Source organism: Caretta caretta, chromosome 3, assembly GCF_965140235.1.
Source record: "Caretta caretta isolate rCarCar2 chromosome 3, rCarCar1.hap1, whole genome shotgun sequence".
In the NCBI taxonomy this organism is placed as follows: domain Eukaryota; kingdom Metazoa; phylum Chordata; order Testudines; family Cheloniidae; genus Caretta; species Caretta caretta.
Window position 1 is genome coordinate 116,115,807 of NC_134208.1, and position 20,220 is coordinate 116,136,026.

A 20,220-nucleotide genomic window follows, 5' to 3' on the forward strand; every position below is an offset into this window, starting at 1 on the left:
AGGTGACTTCTGGGAACTCTTCTGGCTCTATCAATCTGTTTCTTCACTTCTGCAGGTGGGTATTGTAGTTGTGAGAATGCTTGATAGAGATCTTGTAGGTGTTTGTCTCTGTCTGAGGGGTTGGAGCAAATGCGGTTGTATCGCAGAGCTTGGCTGTAGACGATGGATCGTGTGGTGTGGTCAGGGTGAAAGCTGGAGGCATGTAGGTAGGAATAGCGGTCAGTAGGTTTCCGGTATAGGGTGGTGTTTATGTGACCATCGTTTATTAGCACTATAGTGTCCAGGAAGTGGATCTGTTGTGTGGACTGGACCAGGCTGAGGTTGATGGTGGGATGGAAATTGTTGAAATCATGGTGGAATTCCTCAAGGGCTTCTTTTCCATGGGTCCAGATGATGATGTCATCAATATAGCGCAAGTAGAGTAGGGGCGTTAGGGGACAAGAGCTGAGGAAGCGTTATTCTAAGTCAGCCATAAAAATGTTGACATACTGTGGGGCCATGCGGGTACCCATAGCAGTGCCACTGATTTGAAGGTATACATTGTCCCCAAATGTGAAATAGTTATGGGTGAGGACAAAGTCACAAAGTTCAGCCACCAGGTTAGCCGTGACATTATCGGGGATAGTATTCTTGACGGCTTGTAGTCCATCTTTGTGTGGAATGTTGGTGTAGAGGGTTTCTACATCCATAGTGGCCAGGATGGTGTTATCAGGAAGATCACCGATGGATTGTAGTTTCCTCAGGAAGTCAGTGGTGTCTCGAAGATAGCTGGGAGTGCTCGTAACGTAGGGCCTGAGGAGGGAGTCTACATAGCCAGACAATCCTGCTGTCAGGATGCCATTGCCTGAGATGATGGGGCGCCCAGGATTTCCAGGTTTATGGTTCTTGGGTAGTGGATAGAATATCCCAGGTCAGGGTTCGAGGGGTGTGTCTGTGCGGATTTGATCTTGTGCTTTTTCAGGGAGTTTCTTGAGCAAATGCTGTAGTTTCTTTTGGTAACTCTCAGTGGGATAAGAGGGTAATGGCTTGTAGAAAGTGGTGTTTGGAGAGCTGCCGAGCAGCCTCTTGTTCATATTCTGACCTATTCATGATGACAACAGCACCTCCTTTGTCAGCCTTTTTTATTAGGATGTCAGAGTTGTTTCTGAGGCTGTGGATGGCATTGTGTTCTGCACAGCTGAGGTTGTGGGGCAAGTGATGCTGCTTTTCTACAATTTCAGCCCTTGCACGTTGGCGGAAGCACTCTATGTAGAAGTCCAGTCTGCTGTCTTGACCTTCAGGAAGAGTCCACCTAGAATCCTTCTTTTTGTAGTGTTGGTAGGGAGGTCTCTGTGGATTAGTATGTTGTTCAGAGGTGTGTTGGAAATATTCCTTGAGTCGGAGATGTCGAAAATAGGATTCTAGGTCACCACAGAACTGTATCATGTTCGTGGGGGTGGAGGGGCAGAAGGAGAGGCCCCAAGATAGGACAGCTGCTTCTGCTGGGCTGAGGGTATAGTTGGATAGGTTAACAATATTGCTGGGTGGGTTGAGGGAACCATTGCTGTGGCCCCTTGTGGCATGTAGTAGTTTAGAAAGTTTAGTGTCCTTTTTCTTTTGTAGAGAAGCAAAGTGTGTGTTGTAAATGGCTTGTGTAGTTTTAGTAAAGTCCAGCCATGAGGGAGTTAGTGTGGAAGGTTGTTTTTTTATGAGAGTATCCATTTTTGAGAGCTCATTCTTTATCTTTCCCTGTTTGCTGTAGAGGATGTTGATCAGGTGGTTCTGCAGTTTCTTTGAGAGCATGTGGCACAAGCTGTCAGCATAGTCTGTGTGGTATGTAGATTGTAATGGATATTTTACCTTCAGTCCTTTTGGTACGATGTCCATCTGTTTGCATTTGGAAAGGAAGATGATGTTGTGAGAATTGATTAATAAATGTTTGTAAAGTGTAGTATAGGTGGTAGGGAGTATTCAAATTATTTTCTTCCAGTCTTCTGTTTCACTGTACTTGGACAATGAAAACAGGTTTGTTAGTCTGATTTTTGTGTAAAATCAGTTAGTCCCGTGACAACAGATCATGAGACTAGTCCAGTGTTGCAGTGCTTGGGATACAAACACTTCGAGGGAATGTTTAAATCAGAAACATAGTTTGTCTGCAAAAACCTAAATTTTGGGCTTTAATCAACCTTTGTTATTTAATTTCTGTTTTATTTGTATTGATTAGAGCTTGATGAATAATGAGAAAAATGAATTGAATAAGTTAGTTGTGGTAGTAAAATAAATTGAATACGTTATTCAGCCAAGACTTTTACTTACACAGTTCCGTACATAAAAATCATCTAACATTGGGAAGGATGACAATAAGTAAAGAGGTATGGGAGACTTGCACTACAACAGTGAAAAATCAAGGGATATATTTAATGTTATGAACACACTTTGTAAATTCCTGTTTGGTTTGCTCTAAACTAAATTATTTCTATATATTGGAATTTGTGAGTGGAATCCAGAATGAAAGCCAGCATACTAACAACCGTACAACATCAGTATCCCTTTTAATTTACTGCTATTCCCAAAGGTAGCTATTCTTTTTCTTAATGACTAGACTTTGGGTCAGCTGTGAAGCGTCATTCCGGAAAAGCTCTTTTTCCAGTGTGCTGCCGCGATAAGAGGCCTTTACAATTCCTGCTCTAGTAAGAAGGTACTTACAGAAACGACAAGAAAGCTAAATAACCTTTCAAAGCATTTACATTACATTAATGGTAGGTACAACAGGATAAGGAGAGTGTGAGGTTCTGAGCACTTCCTATAAAGTGAGGGCATTCAGCAAATCTCAAATTCGTGATCTTAATGAGTATTCAGAACATTATACTAATAGTTTTAAGAAAATCAACAGAAATGCACTGGATATTACAAATTCTTGTATTTTAACTCTAGTTCCTTTTCCTAAGATGGAAAGTAACTTGAGTAAGACACTGATTTTAAAAAATGAAGTCAGGCAACTGCATACCAAGTTTGCAAGCAACTCCTTACTCAGTTTGCACATACAGTTACTGTACTTGCACATGAAAACCAAGTATTTGTACTGGAGGATGGTCCATCAGATGCATAGTTGGCCATTTGACTGAATAAATAACTAATTAGCATTTACAGTTCCAGTAACTGCATGCCCAAACTACAGAAGTGGAGCACTTAAAAAGTGCTGATTTTACCAAAGTTTCCCATTATTAGCAGTTTCCCCTTGTACTTCTGTATACTGGCTGTATCTCAGTATTACTGAAGGTAGTTATTAGTGCCTAAGGACTAGAATGTGATTTTTGCCATAGCCATGAGCAGGTGTAAATCCACCAAAAGGGTGTAGACAGATGTCTCAATGATTTTGAAAACAAATACCATAGAAAATTACTGGGTATTAAATGGACCAAATTAATAACAAATGCCAAGATTAGTCAGATTTAACAACCCCCTTATTGCTAAAGATCTCCAGATGAGTGGATATTTGTTAAGAATGAAGCCAGAGTGTTTGCCATGGCAAGTGTGCCGTTGGGCAGCTGCAGGAATGTGCAAAAGGGGCCAACTGAAAGATTCTTTTGTTAAACACAACTCTGAGAGTGTCTAGTCTGTAGTCCAGAGGTGTGATTGCAGCACATGCAGACATACCTATGCTAGCTTTGATTTTAGTTAGATCAAAGCTAGTTTGAGTAACAATATAGAAACCTTAGGGTTGGAAGAGACCTCAGGAGGTCACCTAGTCCAACCCCAACTAAATCATCCCAGCCAGGGCTTTGTCAAGCTGGGCCTTAAAAACCTCTAAGGATGGAGATTCCACCACCTCCCTAGGTAGCCCATTCCAGTGCTTCACCTCCCTCCTGGTGAAATAGTTTTTCCTAATATCCAACCTAAACCTTCCCCACTGTAACTTGAGACTATTACTCCTTGTTCTGGTATCAGCTACCACTGAGAACAGTCTAGATCCATCCTTTTAGGAACCCCCTTTCAGGTAGTTGAAAGCAGCTATCAAATCCCCCCTCATTCTTCTCTTCTGCAGACTAAATAATCTCAGTTCCCTCAGCATCACCTCATAAATCATGGTCTCCAGCCCCCTAATAATTTTTGTTGCCCTCTGCTGGGACTCTCCAATTTGTCCACATCCTTTCTGTAGTAAGGGGCCCAAAACTGGATGCAGTTCTCCAGATGGGGCCTCACCAGTGCTAAATACAGGGGAATAATCACTTCCCTCAATCTGCTGGCAATGCTTCTTCTAATGCAGCCCAATCAGCCATTAGCCGCCTTGGCAACAAGGGCACACTGACTCCTATCCAACTTCTCGTCCACGGTAATCCCCAGGCCCTTTTCTGCAAAACTGCCGCTTAGCCAGTCGGTCCCCAGCCTGTAGCAGTGGGATTCTTCTGCCCTAAGTGCACTTGTCCTTGTTGAACCCCATCAGTTTTCTTTTGGCCCAATCCTCCAATTTGTCTAGGTCACTCTGGACCCTATCCTTACCCTCCAGCGTATCTACCTCTCCCCCCAGCTTAGTGTCATCTGCAAACTTGCTGAGGGTGCAATCCATCCCATCATCCAGATCGTTAATGAAGATGTTGAACAAAACCGGCCCAGGACCAATCCCTGAGGCACTCCTCTTGAGACCGGTTGGCAACTAGACATTGAGCCATTGGTCACTACCCGTTGAGCCTGATGATCTAGCCAGCTTTCTATCCACCCTATAGTCCATTCATCCAATCCATGCTTACTGGCAAGAATACTGTGGGAGACCGTATCTAAAGCTTTGCTAAAGTCAAGGTATATCCTGTCTACTGCTTTCCCCATATCCATAGAGCCAGTTTTCTCATCACAGCAGACAATCAGGTTGGTCAGGCATGACTTGCCCTTGGTGAATCCATATTGACTGTTCCTGATCAGCTTCCTCTCCTCCAAGTGCTTCAATATGGATTCCTTGAGGACCTGCTCCATGATTTTTTCTGGGCACTGAGGTGAGGCTGAGCAGTCTCTAGTTCCCTGGATTCTCCTTCTCCCCTTTTTTAAAGGTGGGTACTACATTAGTCTTTTTCCAGTCATTTGGGAGCTCCCCCGAGCTCCACAAGTTTTCAAAGATAATGGCCAGTGGCTCTTCAATCCTATCAGCTGACTCCCTCAGCACCCTGGGCTGCATTTCAGTAGCGGTGAAGGTGCCGCAGCATAGGCAGTGGCCACTCGTGTATATGTGTGTACCCAGGTGATGCTGCCCATGCTGCTGCAGCTCCACTGCCATTTGACCTAACTAGATCAAAGTTAGCTCAGGTAGATCTACATCTTCTCAGAGAGGGAAAACATCTGTGACTTAACAACACAGAACATGCAAAGAGGGGCCCAGGGTAAACAGGGATGACGAAGCCTTGTTTGTAATGTAAGCAACATCTGATGATGGATGTGGGAAGGATTCAGAAGAGCCAGGTGGTGTTGTGTAACCTGTATCCCCATAAGCATGTTCCTGAGGCATTGTAACTATAGGAAACACCAATGAGTCACAATTCCTTTGTGTTGCTTTGGGTGGGGGTGTTATAATTTTGCTGCTGGTCTATAACAGCAGCAAATGACCACCGCCTCTGTGCCAACTCAGATTTGTTTGCCAGTGATGTGGGGTGTGAAGACCAGGCTCTATTCATTCTGTATCCACTTTATCTGGATGGGGAATAAGCAGCATCCATCTACTCCTACACACCTGAACATAAGGTCTAGGAACTCAGATGGACCTGGATGGTCTAACACTCCCTCTTCCTCCCTTATGTAAGATGTGTAGTCCAAGTCCCAGGCTAGTTCTAGGGATTTGAGCAAGTGTTTATGGGCTACCACCTTAATTGTACAGTTGAATATACATTTGTTTTAAGACAGACCTTAATTCTAGATTTTTTCCAGCTAATTTCTGACAACATTTCTCATTTAAAGTAACTGTTTACCCAACTGGGACTCCAGCACCATTCGAGTTTCTATTTAATGGCATTCTATAAAAGCATTCTATAATAGATGAGTGTTGAGATGGTCTGAATTGCATCCAAAAGTAGTACATTAATATCTATAAATCTTGAATTTGGAATATTTTCACAGTCAGCTTCCCAATGATCACAGTAATTTATATATAGAGAAAAAAATGGAAAAAGAAATCATCTCAGTCTGCCAGGCCTTAAATCTCTTTGGGAGGACCATCATGCTGAAACACAATAGGACATTTGGACCTAGAACACAATTATAAGTGGCTTTGGCAAATCTCCATCTTCTATAAACATAGTTTATAAAATAATGAAAATTGGTTTGAAAAAACAATACAACCCAGCCTTCTGCTCTTATGTAGGCCAGATAGTAGCCCCAGCAACCATATATTTTGGGGGCACCCTTGGAGCCTAATTTCACTTCACTTTGTTAAAACTATTGATTTAAAGAAGTGCATGATTAGGGGGTCCTGTGTATAAAGCAAAATAAAGGCAGTGAAGTGGTTAGATGTGTCAGTACAGGCCTCTGAGAAGAGTGAAATATAACTAGGTGCCATGTCTACTAGGTATTGACCATGTTGTGTTCAGACCGTACCATGTTTAATGCCAACCATGCCACTATTGGCTTGTCTTTGCTACTTTTCCTGGGAATCTCTCACCCTTGTACTACCACTGATGCAGCTCCACCAGTGGTAGCAATGGTAGAGGTTTTAGTGTAGACGCAAAGCAGTTGGGCAAATCCTTCTTCTTTCCAGTTCTTTGTGCGGTAGGACATGTCAGAGAGTATTGATCCATGTCCTGCTGATGCCATTCTGTGTGCATGTCACACTCATTCCTTTTTTTTTTTTTTTTGGTCAGTGCCCCGTCTACACTAGTGTTTCCATTGCTGCTAAATTAAATCCTGGTTCATTATTCTCTATTATATTTATGCTTTCAAATTGTTAATCAAATCCGTTTCCAAGTCAATTAGAAGAAGTGTCACTAATCTTACTATATGTAATTTTTGGCACCAGCAAGGGTAAAGAAGCTTCCAAGTTGCACCGAGTCTAAATTCTGGAAATGAGGTATAGTCACATCTGCAAATAAATGTAGACTATAGGGTATCTTAAACAACCCAACCACCACCCCCAAAATATTATCTGCATTCTGTAGTATTCAGTCATAATCTGTAAGAAAAATAAATTGAACCAAGTACATTTTTGGGAAGGATCATCTGACTTTTAATTAAACAGTTATAACGTTTTTTTCAGTGTGCAAATGGGCTGGATTGTACCTAAAACCTGTGTAGGCAGTGCCACTCATCCACTGCACTACCAGTTTCTATTCCCACTTAGTCTGTCAAATGTAGAGCACAGCAATCCATTAACAGATCCTGTCATTTCCATATTTCATTGCAAAGGACTAGAGAAAATCACAAATGGTGATATAATTATAATGATATATATTTCATACAGTTTATTCTTAAACTTATTATATTTCACCAAATTCATGTTAATATTCACTCATACAAGTTAGAATGATTAAGATTAACAGCTTAATAGGTACCTTTGGTACGTTGGACAGTTGTATACTTAAACACTGTATTTATCTGCAAATAATGTGCAAGTTTTCATTAGAAGAGGTTGATTATTACTAGAACATTTAGAAAGCACCTATCTATTTGAACTGGCCTCTTCTTTATAAGCCCAGTCCCTAAGAGGACTGGAAGGCTGAGCTCTGCCCAGTGTAATGTTGGATGATTTCATCCACTGTAATGCTCTTAAGAGGAAGAACAGGCAGCTGGACACCTCCCCACTTCCACACCCATATTCTTACATTTAAAAATGGCATGGACTCACTGATGGTGAAACCACTGTTATCTCAAAAAAGATTGCATTTTAAGGTTTTGGATAGTTCGGCAATTTCAGAAGTATAGTAGCAATTCCATTTTTCATTATTTCCTATTTCTACCAAGTATAATTTAGGTTTATGTTTGTCTTGCCTACACTGCACGTGTGTGTTATATAATAGTAGGCCAAAAAGTATGATCCCTATCTTAGGCACCTCAGCTTCTTCTTCCTTCTCTTTAAAGACTTTTGCAAAATAACTGCTGTTTCCTTAGATTTCTCTCCAATTCCTTCTCAACAATTTTTACAATTTTCTCTTAACTTCTGTCTGTATAGAATTCTTTTATTGAACATTTTCCTCTACAATTTGATCATTATGTCTTGTTTCTCATCTTATTCTTTTCACTTGTTTCTGCTTGGTTTTGTGTAGTTCTGAAATCTTCTTTCTTTTCATCAGGTGTTTATATTTTTAGTCATATTATTGTTTAATCCAGTCTTTAAATCCCTGCTTAATTATACCACTTCCTTCTAAATGTGGGATTCTTTACAGGAGAAAGGCTGTACATGTATTGGGAGAGGATTCTATGAGGTTTTGTTGTTGTGGTATATAATATAGTAGGTTATTGCAGTAAAACGCCACAATGTCCTACAAGATGCACTGATAAAACGATTGATAGCCAAAAACTAGATATTTGATCTAATCTTATAAGATAAACCGATTGTATTGTTGAAGATGGAATAAAATGACCAGAAAAAAAGAAAAAGGAATGCCAAAACAAGGAGAAAAAAATTCTGGTTCAGAAGAGCTAAAGCCCAAAGCTATGCAGCTATGAAGCTTCTTTCCCATCTTAAAATCGGTTTGTTTGGCGAATCACCAGAAATTCTATATGCAATAGCACTAATGTGGAAAAACAAAGCAGTACTGGGGTCCTTGGAGAGAAGCTGCTACCTACAATCCAGTTGCCTAGTAACCAGACTCTAACTCTCCTCCCCTGTCAGCTATTTGCTTTCTTAGCTTGATAGAAGTGTCAGGATTCCAGGACTATTGAATTCCTTGCCTTTTACATTTTTGGATTTTTACCTGTCTGTCATATGTTTGGGTTTCAGTCTAATGGGTATCGACTACAGGACCCTGAAATTGAGAGGTAGTAGGATGCTTAGAAGTAGCTTTTACTCTAAAGTGTTTAGAGGTTAGAGGACAAAGAGACCAAGCATGGAGGAAGGGATGGTTCTTTAAGCTGTTATTTTGGGCCACCATGTTGATAAATGAATGCCTTAATTCTTGAGTATTTTGTTTCTGAGGTGGTATTCTAACTCAGGGAGCAGGTTTTTAAAGATAATGTAATATGGCTCCTCTTCCAGACTCTCTGGCTGCCTCTTCCATTAAATTCATAGCCTGCAACAACAACACCACAAGGAAGTGGGAATTTGAGGTAGAGCTACAATGTGTTTTCCTTCTGGCAGCACAGAACTCCTACCAGTCCAGTCAATTGCATCTGCAGAATTAAACAACATTAAAAAGCAATATTTCATGTATGTGAACAAAACTTTTTCCTCTGTCATAGAATCCAGATTTTTAAAAATACATGTGCAAAAGTGTGTGAGCTGCATATGCAAAATGCCCAGTGGGCATGTACAGGTCAGGGCTGCATCCACAAATCTTCAGCTTGCCTGCGTGCATCTGGCATTCATGTGCTCAAGTGGCCAAAAGTTTGTGGGCCAAAAGTTTCTGTTGGACGTATTTCAAACAGTGACTTAATAGACAAGATACTCATTCTTACCTGCATGGCCTCATGGTTAAGGCACAGCAATGTGTCAGGTGATCTAGGGTCTGCTACGTATATGTTGTGTGACCTTGGACAAGTCACTTAATCTCACCATATCCCAGTTCCCTACTTCTCAGGAGCATTGGGAAGTTAACTCATATGTTTGTTAGCTGCTTTGAGATAGTAATCAAATTTGTTATCATACGACAAGTGGATGTAGGGTTTTCTCCATTATTTCATCACATACAGTCTGTACAGCTGATTTAAACAGACTGCAGGAGACACTAGAAACCAGATTTTGATTTTTGATCCAGCACGGCTTTCTTAAAGAAACAAACAAAAATCAGAATAATTAGTGTTTCTATAGCAGTGATAGTTAGACAGAGGCTCGCTGCAAGTGACTCTTTAAAGTGTCTCCTGCAGCTCTTTGCAACACATGATATTAAAACACACCGTGATTTTAATTATTAGCCAGTTTTAGTTATTAACCAATCCAGATGCTTTTACAACCAATCCAGATGTTCTTAACCAAGTGTAGTTGATTAAAAAAAATACTTGGTCAGTCATTTTGCTGTGTGCGTGGGTACACACACACAAAGTAGTAAATGAAACAATGAATTCACACTACTGTGGCTCTTTTGGGTAATTTGGCTACTAAACCACTGAGGTCTGAGTATCACTGTTCTATAGGAAACCAGTGGTTATTTCATGTTGCTAAGCAACTGCTCGTAGGAGGACAAATATTCTGGATCTGCATGTATTTATCATTTGATAACAAACCTATTTAAGAAATCTTCAATACAGTATTACCACCGCAAAATTGCAAATAAAAGATCCATTTGGTATTTTGTGAGGTAAGCAGATATGAATGCGCTGTTTGCATCAAGATTAATTAATTTCATTGAAAAAAATGCATAAGAAATTAAAATTAAATGTCTAGGAGAGAGATTCCTGAGAATCAGAGAATGTACCATTATTAACTACCCTTCTGTGACTGAAACTAAATAGGAGATAGATAGTTGTGATACATAGTTCAATGGGTACAGGAAGGCTCTTATGTCATGATTGTGAGCACAGCCTAAAGAATGGATGTATTTCATAGAGATATTAGATTTGGGGAGAAGGAAAGGAAATAGACTCACAATAGACAAGTGTTCTTCCAGCCTATCGATGGAGAAACATTGCTGTCCTTGCCCTCCTTTCAGGAACATAAGTGGTACCAAGAAGAAAAGGTTTATGGAGAGAATAGTGAGAATTACCCTACAGTAGAGGGAGGAATATCTACAATTCCCTGTTAGGATCTGTCTTTGATCATAGATCAAAGCCAAGAATGATGGGAGAGAAATGTATAAAACTATTTTCAGTTGTTGTTCTTTCAAAACAAACAAAAAAGCCCTCCCAAATTGGAGAGTACTGAGGATAAAAACCAGTTTTTATTTTAAAAAGTTTAAATTAATGCTTATATTTATAAGGCTGTTTTTCTAAGGTAAAGTGCACATTGCCCTACTATATAGAGTCAGAAAGCCCTTTAGGAGCCCACCATCTTAGGGCCAAGATCTCCTGTCTGACGTGACTTAAAGGGCATGCATTTGCTGTCCTTAACCGAATCCCAAGGACTGAAGTAATTTTGATAGCTTTGCACACCAATTGACTGATCAACAAACAAGAAGTTGTCACTGAAAATGAATGGCTAGCTGAGGTCAAGCTGCACATCGGTGATGAACTTTCAGATGATTTCTTGAAAAATGGTGTTGATAAGGCTTGCATCCATACCAGGTTAATCAGTGTTGTGGAGAGTTGTCACAAGCTACAAGGAGTTGGATTAGATAATAGGACCAACCAAAAAAATCAGTCACTGTCATGCTTAGTACTTCTGAAGAAGTGAATACACAATAATGACCGAAGAATCCAATGGTGGTTTGGAGTTCGCAGAACATGCAGAACTTTTTTTTTTAGGTTTTAGGTTTCACAAAAGTTTCCTTGAGTTTTGTGAAATACTCCCCCCCCCCCTTAATTTAAACCATTGTTTTTTAAACAAAATTTTAATTTAAAAAAGAACCATGCTTTAAGTACTGCTGTGCTATGAAAACAATAAGTTTTCTGTTTGATAGTTATTTTTGCCAAGCTTCTAGGACTACAGAAGAAATAAAATAGCAACATATAAATCATTCCAGGACTAATGTTTTTCAAGAGTGAAACAGAATTTGGACTTCAAAAATGTTGAATGATCTTCTAAATCTAAAATATACAGTTTGGGTCAATTCTACGCAAAACAAATTTTCCTGCTCTCTCAGGAATAATTGACATAAGGTACAAATGAAGTTGATGTTTTATCACTATCCACTAGTAGATGGGAGGAAAAATAGAGACTGACCGAAAGATTAGAAGTTGGACTTTAGGTTAGGATAAGATAATCATCCAAGAGTTCTACTGATTATTCAAAGCATTTCTAAATTATCTGAGCTTATTAGCAAAAGTTTTCAAAAAGAGGTGGCTATAACCACATATAGGCACTAAATATATGCCCTAGTTTTCAGCTGTTGAGCAGCTCCTATTTACTTCTATGGGAGTTGCCAGTGCTCAATAATTTTGAAAATTGGGTACTTATTTGGAGTTTGAAAATCTTCATCATATCTTTAAAACTCAAATGGAAATAGTGCAAGAAAACGATCCCCCCCGCCTCCCCCCAGTACTTCCATTTTTGATAGAATAGCCTTCCTCATAGTATTTTTGCAGTTCTGGTTCTATACAGACTGGAATTAATGTATCCATACATTACAGAAACTTAAAGGTTCAGTTCAAGTTTGGTTGTAGAAATGGGTCAGTCAAATTGTAGCTTGATAGAAATGTTTGTTTTAGGAATACTTATCTGTGGCTTGTTTTTCTTTTACTTATAGAAACTCAAGTTAAAGTTTCATAAGCTGAAAGAAATTTGGAGGCCCTCAAATTTTTCAGGGAGAGACTCACTCCCTTAGTCCAAGATAATGAATAATAGAATAATCATCTAATTTCTCCATCTAGGAGATAAGTGAAGAGTTAGTAGTAGAAACTTACATAAATCTCTGATTAGCAGTAATTCTTATACAGATTTAAAGGACTTTCTGTCTGTGATCATAATAATGTCACTGCCTGATGTGAGACATGAGGAATGCATTTAAAATTCTCAGATTCAGCCTCTGAAGCTGCAAAGTAGAACCGAGGTTAAGATGTTTCTTTTGAAGTAAAATATAAAGCTTGGTTTGCACCAAGGTATGTTGGGTACATTCTCTGGGTTCAAAAAACTGACTTCTGAAGAAACCTTTCTTAATTTTTAAAGTAAAGTTAGTAGGAAACTCTCAAAAATCAGTCCAATATACACATTTGAAATGTGAATTAGTTGTATGATTACAAGTAGTCAGTTCTTTCACAGATGATCAACCACATATGGCACATAAAATAACTGGCAGACATCCTTCACCTGTCCAACCCTGTCTGACTTAAGAACACAGCCAGCCAAATATGGAGCTGTTGAGGAGACAGGTTATATAAATTTGATTCAAATATTTGCTTAGATTAATGCTCTCACTCTCAGACTGTGATACTGGCTCTGATTTCTTCTAGTGGAGGCGCAGATGTGCCCAGGGGAAATGAAAAAAGGAATATATTTTCTTAAACAGATTATTTTCACTTAGGACTCAGCAGAAATGGACCTGTTTAATTAAGTGAATATTCATTAGAAAATTCAGCTTTTGTTGATGTTAAGTGCCAAAACTAAAAGTTCCAGCAAGAAAATGAAATTAACAGGTTGCTCTGTATTCTTCTAAAATGTACCATTTGGAACAGTTTCCCACTGAAACATTTTATCTCAATGGTGTCAGAGGAACCCTAAATATTTCCTTAACATATAGAGAGGAAAAATCCTGGATTAGGACATAACTAATCTAAATCCTATTCTAAGTGACCACTTCCAATCTAAAATACAATATGGCCCTGTCTAAACTTGATTTTCCTGATTTAGAATAAAGTACCCATTTCATTTGTCTCTGGACACATAATTTAAACAAAACAACAAAATCAGACATTAAATAAAAATAATATGCTCCATCTAGAAAATAAGCACATCATCTGCACTTTCATGAGCAGGCAGAGAGTCCTGTGAAAACAGATGGTCTTTACACCATGCAATGAAGGTTGACAAACTGACTCTTTTGAACCAATGTGGAAGTGAATTCCAGAATTGAGGTGTCCTATCAGCAGCCACCACACATGCAAATCAAGGCAATATTAGAAAGAACACTGCACTCTAGCTGATCTGAAAGATCGTGGTGAAACAGAGAGACAGGTGATATCTCAGGTATGTGTGGTCCAACCCAGATAAGACTTTAAAGATCACTTTTTCAACACTTTAAATTGCATTCATAGGCAAAAAGATGTCACCGGAAGCTACAGTTTGCAATGTCATGTGCGGCAATGTATGTACTACATATTAGCACAATATTTTACAAAAAAATATAACAAGCATTGAGTGTATTGGTTGTCATATGCATGACTGTACCATGTTGTATGTACCAGTTGACTGTACCACTAATCATCTCTGGAATGAGATATTTAGCTTAGTGCTTACTGAATTGATGAAGGTCTACAAATGTGTGGTGTTTAGATGTTGCTTGTAATTATTAGAATTGGGAGCACTGGCTGTTGGGAGTCTGAAAGGACAGGAAACAGGAAGGAGGGGGGAGGAGTTGAAGAGGCTGAGTGAGAGCTACTGAGGGTGCAACAGTAGCTTGGAAAAAAGGTTTCCACTTTAAAAAATAAAGTCATGTTGAAGTATGTTAGTACCTTGCCTGTTTACTACAACATGTTCCTCTGCAGTATGGATAGACGGCAACAAGTTTAGCAGACTTATGAAGTCGTCAGATCCTCCTAGCTCCATCCTACAATGCAGTACCTTACTTTTAGAAATTACTTCAAAACCTCTGCTCCTAGCAATAATCATGAGCACTATCAGAAGGGGCTCCAGGAATGAAATGTGGGTGTGTAGAACAATTTTGACACACCTATCAAAAACAAGTGAGCCAAAGCAACAATGACATGCTATGTCTCTCCAATTTGTTTTTTTCTTGTTTAGTACAGAAATAGTCTTTTGGGTTTATATCCTGAGCTCATGTTATGGAGCTCAGCTAACTTACACCATGTGAAGATCTGGCCCTCTGCATCTTGATCACAGGAACACAAACAATATTGCTAACTTTATCCATGCCTTGCTAGTGAGGAATCTTCCATTTTTAAATTTGACCTTGATCCTGCACAGGGATTGGCCAACATGTACCTTTATGCTGGTGTAAAGTCAGTGGGACCCCATGTGGGTGGATTGCTGTGCAGGATCAGCTCCATAGTGTGTTTTGGTTTCAAGAAGAACATATTTAGAGCATAGACAAAACTTGTAAAAAACCAGAGTAAACATGGATTGCAAGACACAATTCACCTGTATGGAAATTTAGTGTATACACTTATTGAATCTTGGAATATTTCTGTGCCTAAAATGTTCATGTAATCTTTTTTTGTCTTCAGTGCAGGTCTGTTTGACCACTGAGTGGTATTACCTGGTGTTGGTTTACACCATATCACATGTTGTGCTCTAACTGAATGTTCTCTCATCTTCTTTTTATAGAATATCAGGGTTGGAAGGGACCTCAGGAGATCATCTAATCCAACCCCCTGCTCAAAGCAGGACCAATCCCCAATTTTTGCCACAGCTCCCTAAATGGCCCCCTCAAGGATTGAACTCACAACACTGGGTTTAGCAAGCCAATGCTCAAACCACTGAGCTATCCTTCCCCTCCCCCCCCCCGTTTGCTGTAATGAGCCATGTGACTTTATCAGGAATATAAATAATTTGGTGGTATAGAGGATGTGTGAGGAGGAATTGTGATGAGACCGTCTTGTCTCTACCCCCAGACACAAAGCTTTCTCATGACCTTAGTGCCAGTTCAGATGTCGTCTTCTGATTTCAACCTCTCCTAACACCAGACTTATCATTCTGTGAAACAACGATCTGGGAAGAAGGAATGACTGGATAGACAAAGCATAAAAGAAAGTCTTTTTCACACACAACAGAATGTTGCATTCTTGCTACTGCCAAGTGATGATTTTTAATAGATGGGTTTTGGGGTGGGTTTTGCCTACACAAAATGGGCATGAATTTGCATGTCTATCTGTCTGACTATTGATTATATAATGTTAATGACAGCAAGCGGATAAATGTTAACAGGTTTCATAGACATGCACTTTTTATATTTCAATCAATCAGATTTTTTTTTAAAGCAGAGATGTTTTGAATCAGTGGTTCTATAATCCAGAATGTGGTGAAGTTATGATGTGTTCAAGTATATGTGAACCACGTGGTTTTTTCCACACAATTGTGCCTGTTGATTTCATAGGCAAATTTTAATTCACAAACATCATAGTCCTAAAACCATGCAACAGAAAATAGCAATTAAGATCTCTTATTCAATAGTCTCCAGTAATCTACTGTGAGAATTGGTGTAGGATGAAGTTTTGCCAAAATATCTTTTGTTCTGGCTGTTAGGAAGCCTTTGTGGTAGGAAAAAAGCAATGAATTTATGAAAAATGGGAACAGCAAACCTTTTAAGGTACTTAGCTTAGAAAAAATATTAGTTTAACTAATGGGCAAAACATGAAAAGGTCAGGTGATGGGTATGAGAGATTTAATGAATCCAATGTATGTGGAAAGATTAATTGAATATGGTTAGAGGAGCTACAGGATTTTAGTAGATTAGAATAAAAATTCTGCCCTCTTCACACTGCCCTAGTTCAGTGAAGTGTCATTTTTCTCAGGAGAGTCATGGCCACCCTCCCTTTCTTTATGTGGAGTGTGTGTGTGTGTGTGTGTGCCTTCTTATCTTGTAACATTGGTTCACATTATGGAAAAGTTTGAAAACCATTTGTATGGATGTTTGCTCATAGAAAGTGAGCACTGTGCTGGGGTGGCAAGGGTGGTGTCAGTGCTACCAAATTTGGGGCCCCTTGTTATATTTAAAGCACGCCTATAAGCGTGAAGATTTTGATACCTTTGAGAGGGCTTGAGATGAATTGCTTTTCAGTGGGTGCAGTGAGTGCCCAATATGACGTATCCATCCCACCCAAACAGCATGATATCTCTTGACCACTCTCTGGTGGTTCTTCTAAACTATTCTCCCAGCCTCCTCCCCAGTTCCCTATCTTCTGTCTTCTCTCTGCGTTGATGGAACCCACCCAGGCCCCTTCAAAATACTTTCTTTGTAACTTTTTCCACAAAGGGAGACTTTGTTCTGTGGCCAGGCCTTTTGTTGTTACTGCTGCTGTTACTACTACTATGATGGGTATCCCAATCAAGGAGCAGGGCCTCACTCTGCTAAGCACTATCCAAACAAGTAACAAAGACAGTTCATGCTCCAGAAATTTTACAGTCCAGGTGTATTTTCTGTGCTTCTCTTCACTTAAGAGAGGTCACATGGCAACCCTCTTGTGATCTTATCATTTTATATTTTCCTTATTATGTACTTTTTGTTTACTTTATGCAGCATTCATTACCATAGTATCTGAACAACGTATGATAGGGAAAACCTCCCTGAGTGGTTCTTCCCCACTAACAAAGAACAAGTGCTCAGTGCTGGTTTAAGCTATAATTAAAATAATTTGTTAGTGTGGAAAGCCTTAAGAGGCTTGGACCAGCACCACAGCATTCATGAGCAGTTTTGGGGTCCAACATTTGTGATCTATTTAAGCCACACATTGCGTTCAGCTATCTCTGATGACCTGCTCAGTGAAACATGTGTGATTAATTGTATGCTAGAAGCTAGGGCATGCTTTGGCAGTTCATGTAGTAGGACAATATTTATTCAGTTCAGTTACTGGTTGTGTTTTGTTTTGTTTTGTTTTTGAGAGGAGTGGCGCATCAAATCATGGCTCCCCCATGGCTCCCCCAGGCTGGTGTTTGACAAGCACGTCCCAAAGCCAAATCCATTTAAATGTTATGAATCACTTACAATAAAGAATCATTCTTAATGTTATACTTTACAAATATACATAGCATTCCCCCTGTGTACTAGCTTAAGGTTCTATGGTTATGACTGATTCTTGGGAAAACAAACCCAAAAGGAGTTCTGCACGACTCTATACAAACATCTGCTGATTGGTTGAAGTTATAAACATGAGTAGTTGTACAGGTTTAAGGAAAAGAAGCTAATCAGATTCTTATGTGTCTCCAGGGATCCGAAAAGACCGCAGAGGTGGGCGGATGCTGAAATACAAACGTCAAAGAGAAGAGCAGGATGCCAGGAGTGGAGGGACTACTTCTATTGAGATGAGAACCCCCACCCTCTGGACAAGTCCTCTTGTGATTAAGCATAGCAAGAAGAACAGTCCAGCTTTGACCCTGACAGCAGAGCAGATGGTCAGCGCCTTGCTGGAAGCTGAGCCGCCCATAGTCTATTCAGAGTATGATCCTAACCGACCTTTCAGTGAAGCCTCCATGATGACCCTGTTGACCAGCCTTGCAGACCGGGAACTGGTGCACATGATCAACTGGGCAAAAAGGGTCCCAGGTAAGAAAATAGATCATTCGAACAGTGGTTAACTGGAAAAGTTCCAGTATTACTTTTAAGTGAGGGAATTTCCTTTTCCCTCTCCCTACTCCACAGACACAGTTTCCTCATTATCTATGAATCATTCATTTAAATATCCTTATCTGTAAAATTACAAATTTCATGTGGTGCTCCTTAGAAGGAAACTTTTGGGAAACGCAGGTAAAACTTTAGGGAAAAAATCTTGTTCAGAAAAATTTGTTACTGTAGATTATAATATATTGTCTGCCAAATATACTAGATAGCTTGGAGGTAACTGGCACCAGGATATAATCTTTCATTGCCAGGTCAGTGAATCAAACTTTGCCTAGATCTGTTACAAATGCAAGTTTTTGCTGTATAAAAGAGATTCAGAGGCCTATATGAAATGGACTAGTTATCGTGGGTCTATTTCCTAGCAAACAGGTGTCCAGACCACAAAACGCTACCAAGTTTGGCACTGATCGGCACCCTTTATGACAGTCCAAGCAGAGAAACCAATGAGTGGTCATTAAAAACCCTCTGATGTCTGAAGGTCGTCCGAGTTGAAGGTCATTGACAGGGTAGTGTGGGGAAGATTGCATTTCTGCTGAATGGACTGATCCTGTTCTGTGGATAAAAAGAAGATACCAGCCTCCAGAGCTATCAGTCCAATACCCTTCATAAGCATTATATTCACTAAACATTTATTATGCATGCTGAATCTTTAATTTTATCACAGCACTTCTCTTTACTAGGCCTACTGGTACAATATACATACTAGTATGTTTTGCCTAGTTTAGCCAATTTTTAATCTCTTTAATTTCATATTCTAGCCCTTTATTTCATTAACATTTATGTAGATTCTGTGAACAACTGTTCTGAGAATGTCCACTACTACAGATTTAGTTAGGTCAAATGCTGTAGGTCATGCCTCTTTTCTGTGTCCTTCACTTAAACTTGGCAAAACTTTACTTAGTAAATCAATAACACACACAGTCTGTTTTCCAGTCCTTATGTGTTCTTTTTTTTTTAACCACTTTTCACATGTCACTTAGTGGGCTCAAGCTGTGATCAATGAAAAGCTGTAAGGGATGTGTCATTTCTCATAGTAACTTAAAGGAAATCACATGGGGAATTTTATTTTTAACATAGTTGCATTTTTAGGACCTGAAGTCAATGTGAGCCTTTCCATTAATTTCTGTGTGCTTTGGAACAGGCCTCTACAACGTATTTTTGAAATAGGGACCTTAATGTTTAAAGCTATTGGTCATACTAATTTAAACACAGTAATGGCAGTGTGGACTAAAAAGGCTGAATTAAAAATCTCTTCTCTGATGATAGAGACTAGAATGTCTGTTGCATGGAAAAGAGAAGCACACTGCACTCTTGTCTTGCTCTAGAAAAATATCTCAAGTTTTGTATTAATTTACATTTACCATTTATAGGAATTTGAAAATGGTTCTCTCATTTAAAGGAACTTGTCCTACAAACACCCTTTAATCACCTGAGGACCAGACATAGAGTTTAATTATGTGTGATCTTACACTGTTGTAGTGGAAAGGGCACACGGAGCCTTCCTCCTGCTTACATCCCTGTGAAAAGTCCAAGCATGGCAGCAGTCCTTGTGTCCCTGTGAACAAAGTCTGCTCAAGGTCTCTGCTACTTGCTTCTAGTAGGACTGGTGGAGCACAAGCAACATCCTGTCATAGGGTATCACAGAGGGTTTGCACATCTTTCACATAATGCCTCTTGGAACTCCCCTGCAGAGATGTGTCTGCCACAAATGAATTCATAATATACACTCACGGGCCACTCTAGGTTTTTCACCTTCGTTAAGATCGGGGTCTCAAACACACGGCCCGCGGGGTTATTTTCTGCGGCCCGCCAGCTTCCCGCCTCACCACCGTCCCCGCAGCATTTACCTAGAGCGGCTCCAGCCTGGCGCACACTGAGGGCAGGGCAGGCTCCCTCCCTCCCTGCCTGCCTGCCCTGCCTGCTCCGGGAAGCAGCTGGGACTTGGGGGAATGGGGGGGCGGGGAGGACACAGGGGTCTGTGTGTTGCCCTGGCCACTCCTCCGCCCAG

General features: G+C 39.9%; 1 protein-coding gene across 7 annotated transcripts in view; it reads left to right on the top strand.

Annotated features, from left to right (window-relative positions):
• Nucleotides 1-20,220, top strand: part of ESR1 (estrogen receptor 1) — a 297,584-nt gene that overhangs the window by 200,226 nt on the left and 77,138 nt on the right. For all 7 annotated transcript variants that reach the window (XM_048844214.2, XM_075126808.1, XM_048844211.2 and 4 more), the window contains one exon: nt 17,802-18,137. In XM_048844214.2, the coding sequence (XP_048700171.1) occupies nt 17,802-18,137 (336 nt within the window). The remainder of the gene's footprint in view (nt 1-17,801; nt 18,138-20,220) is intronic.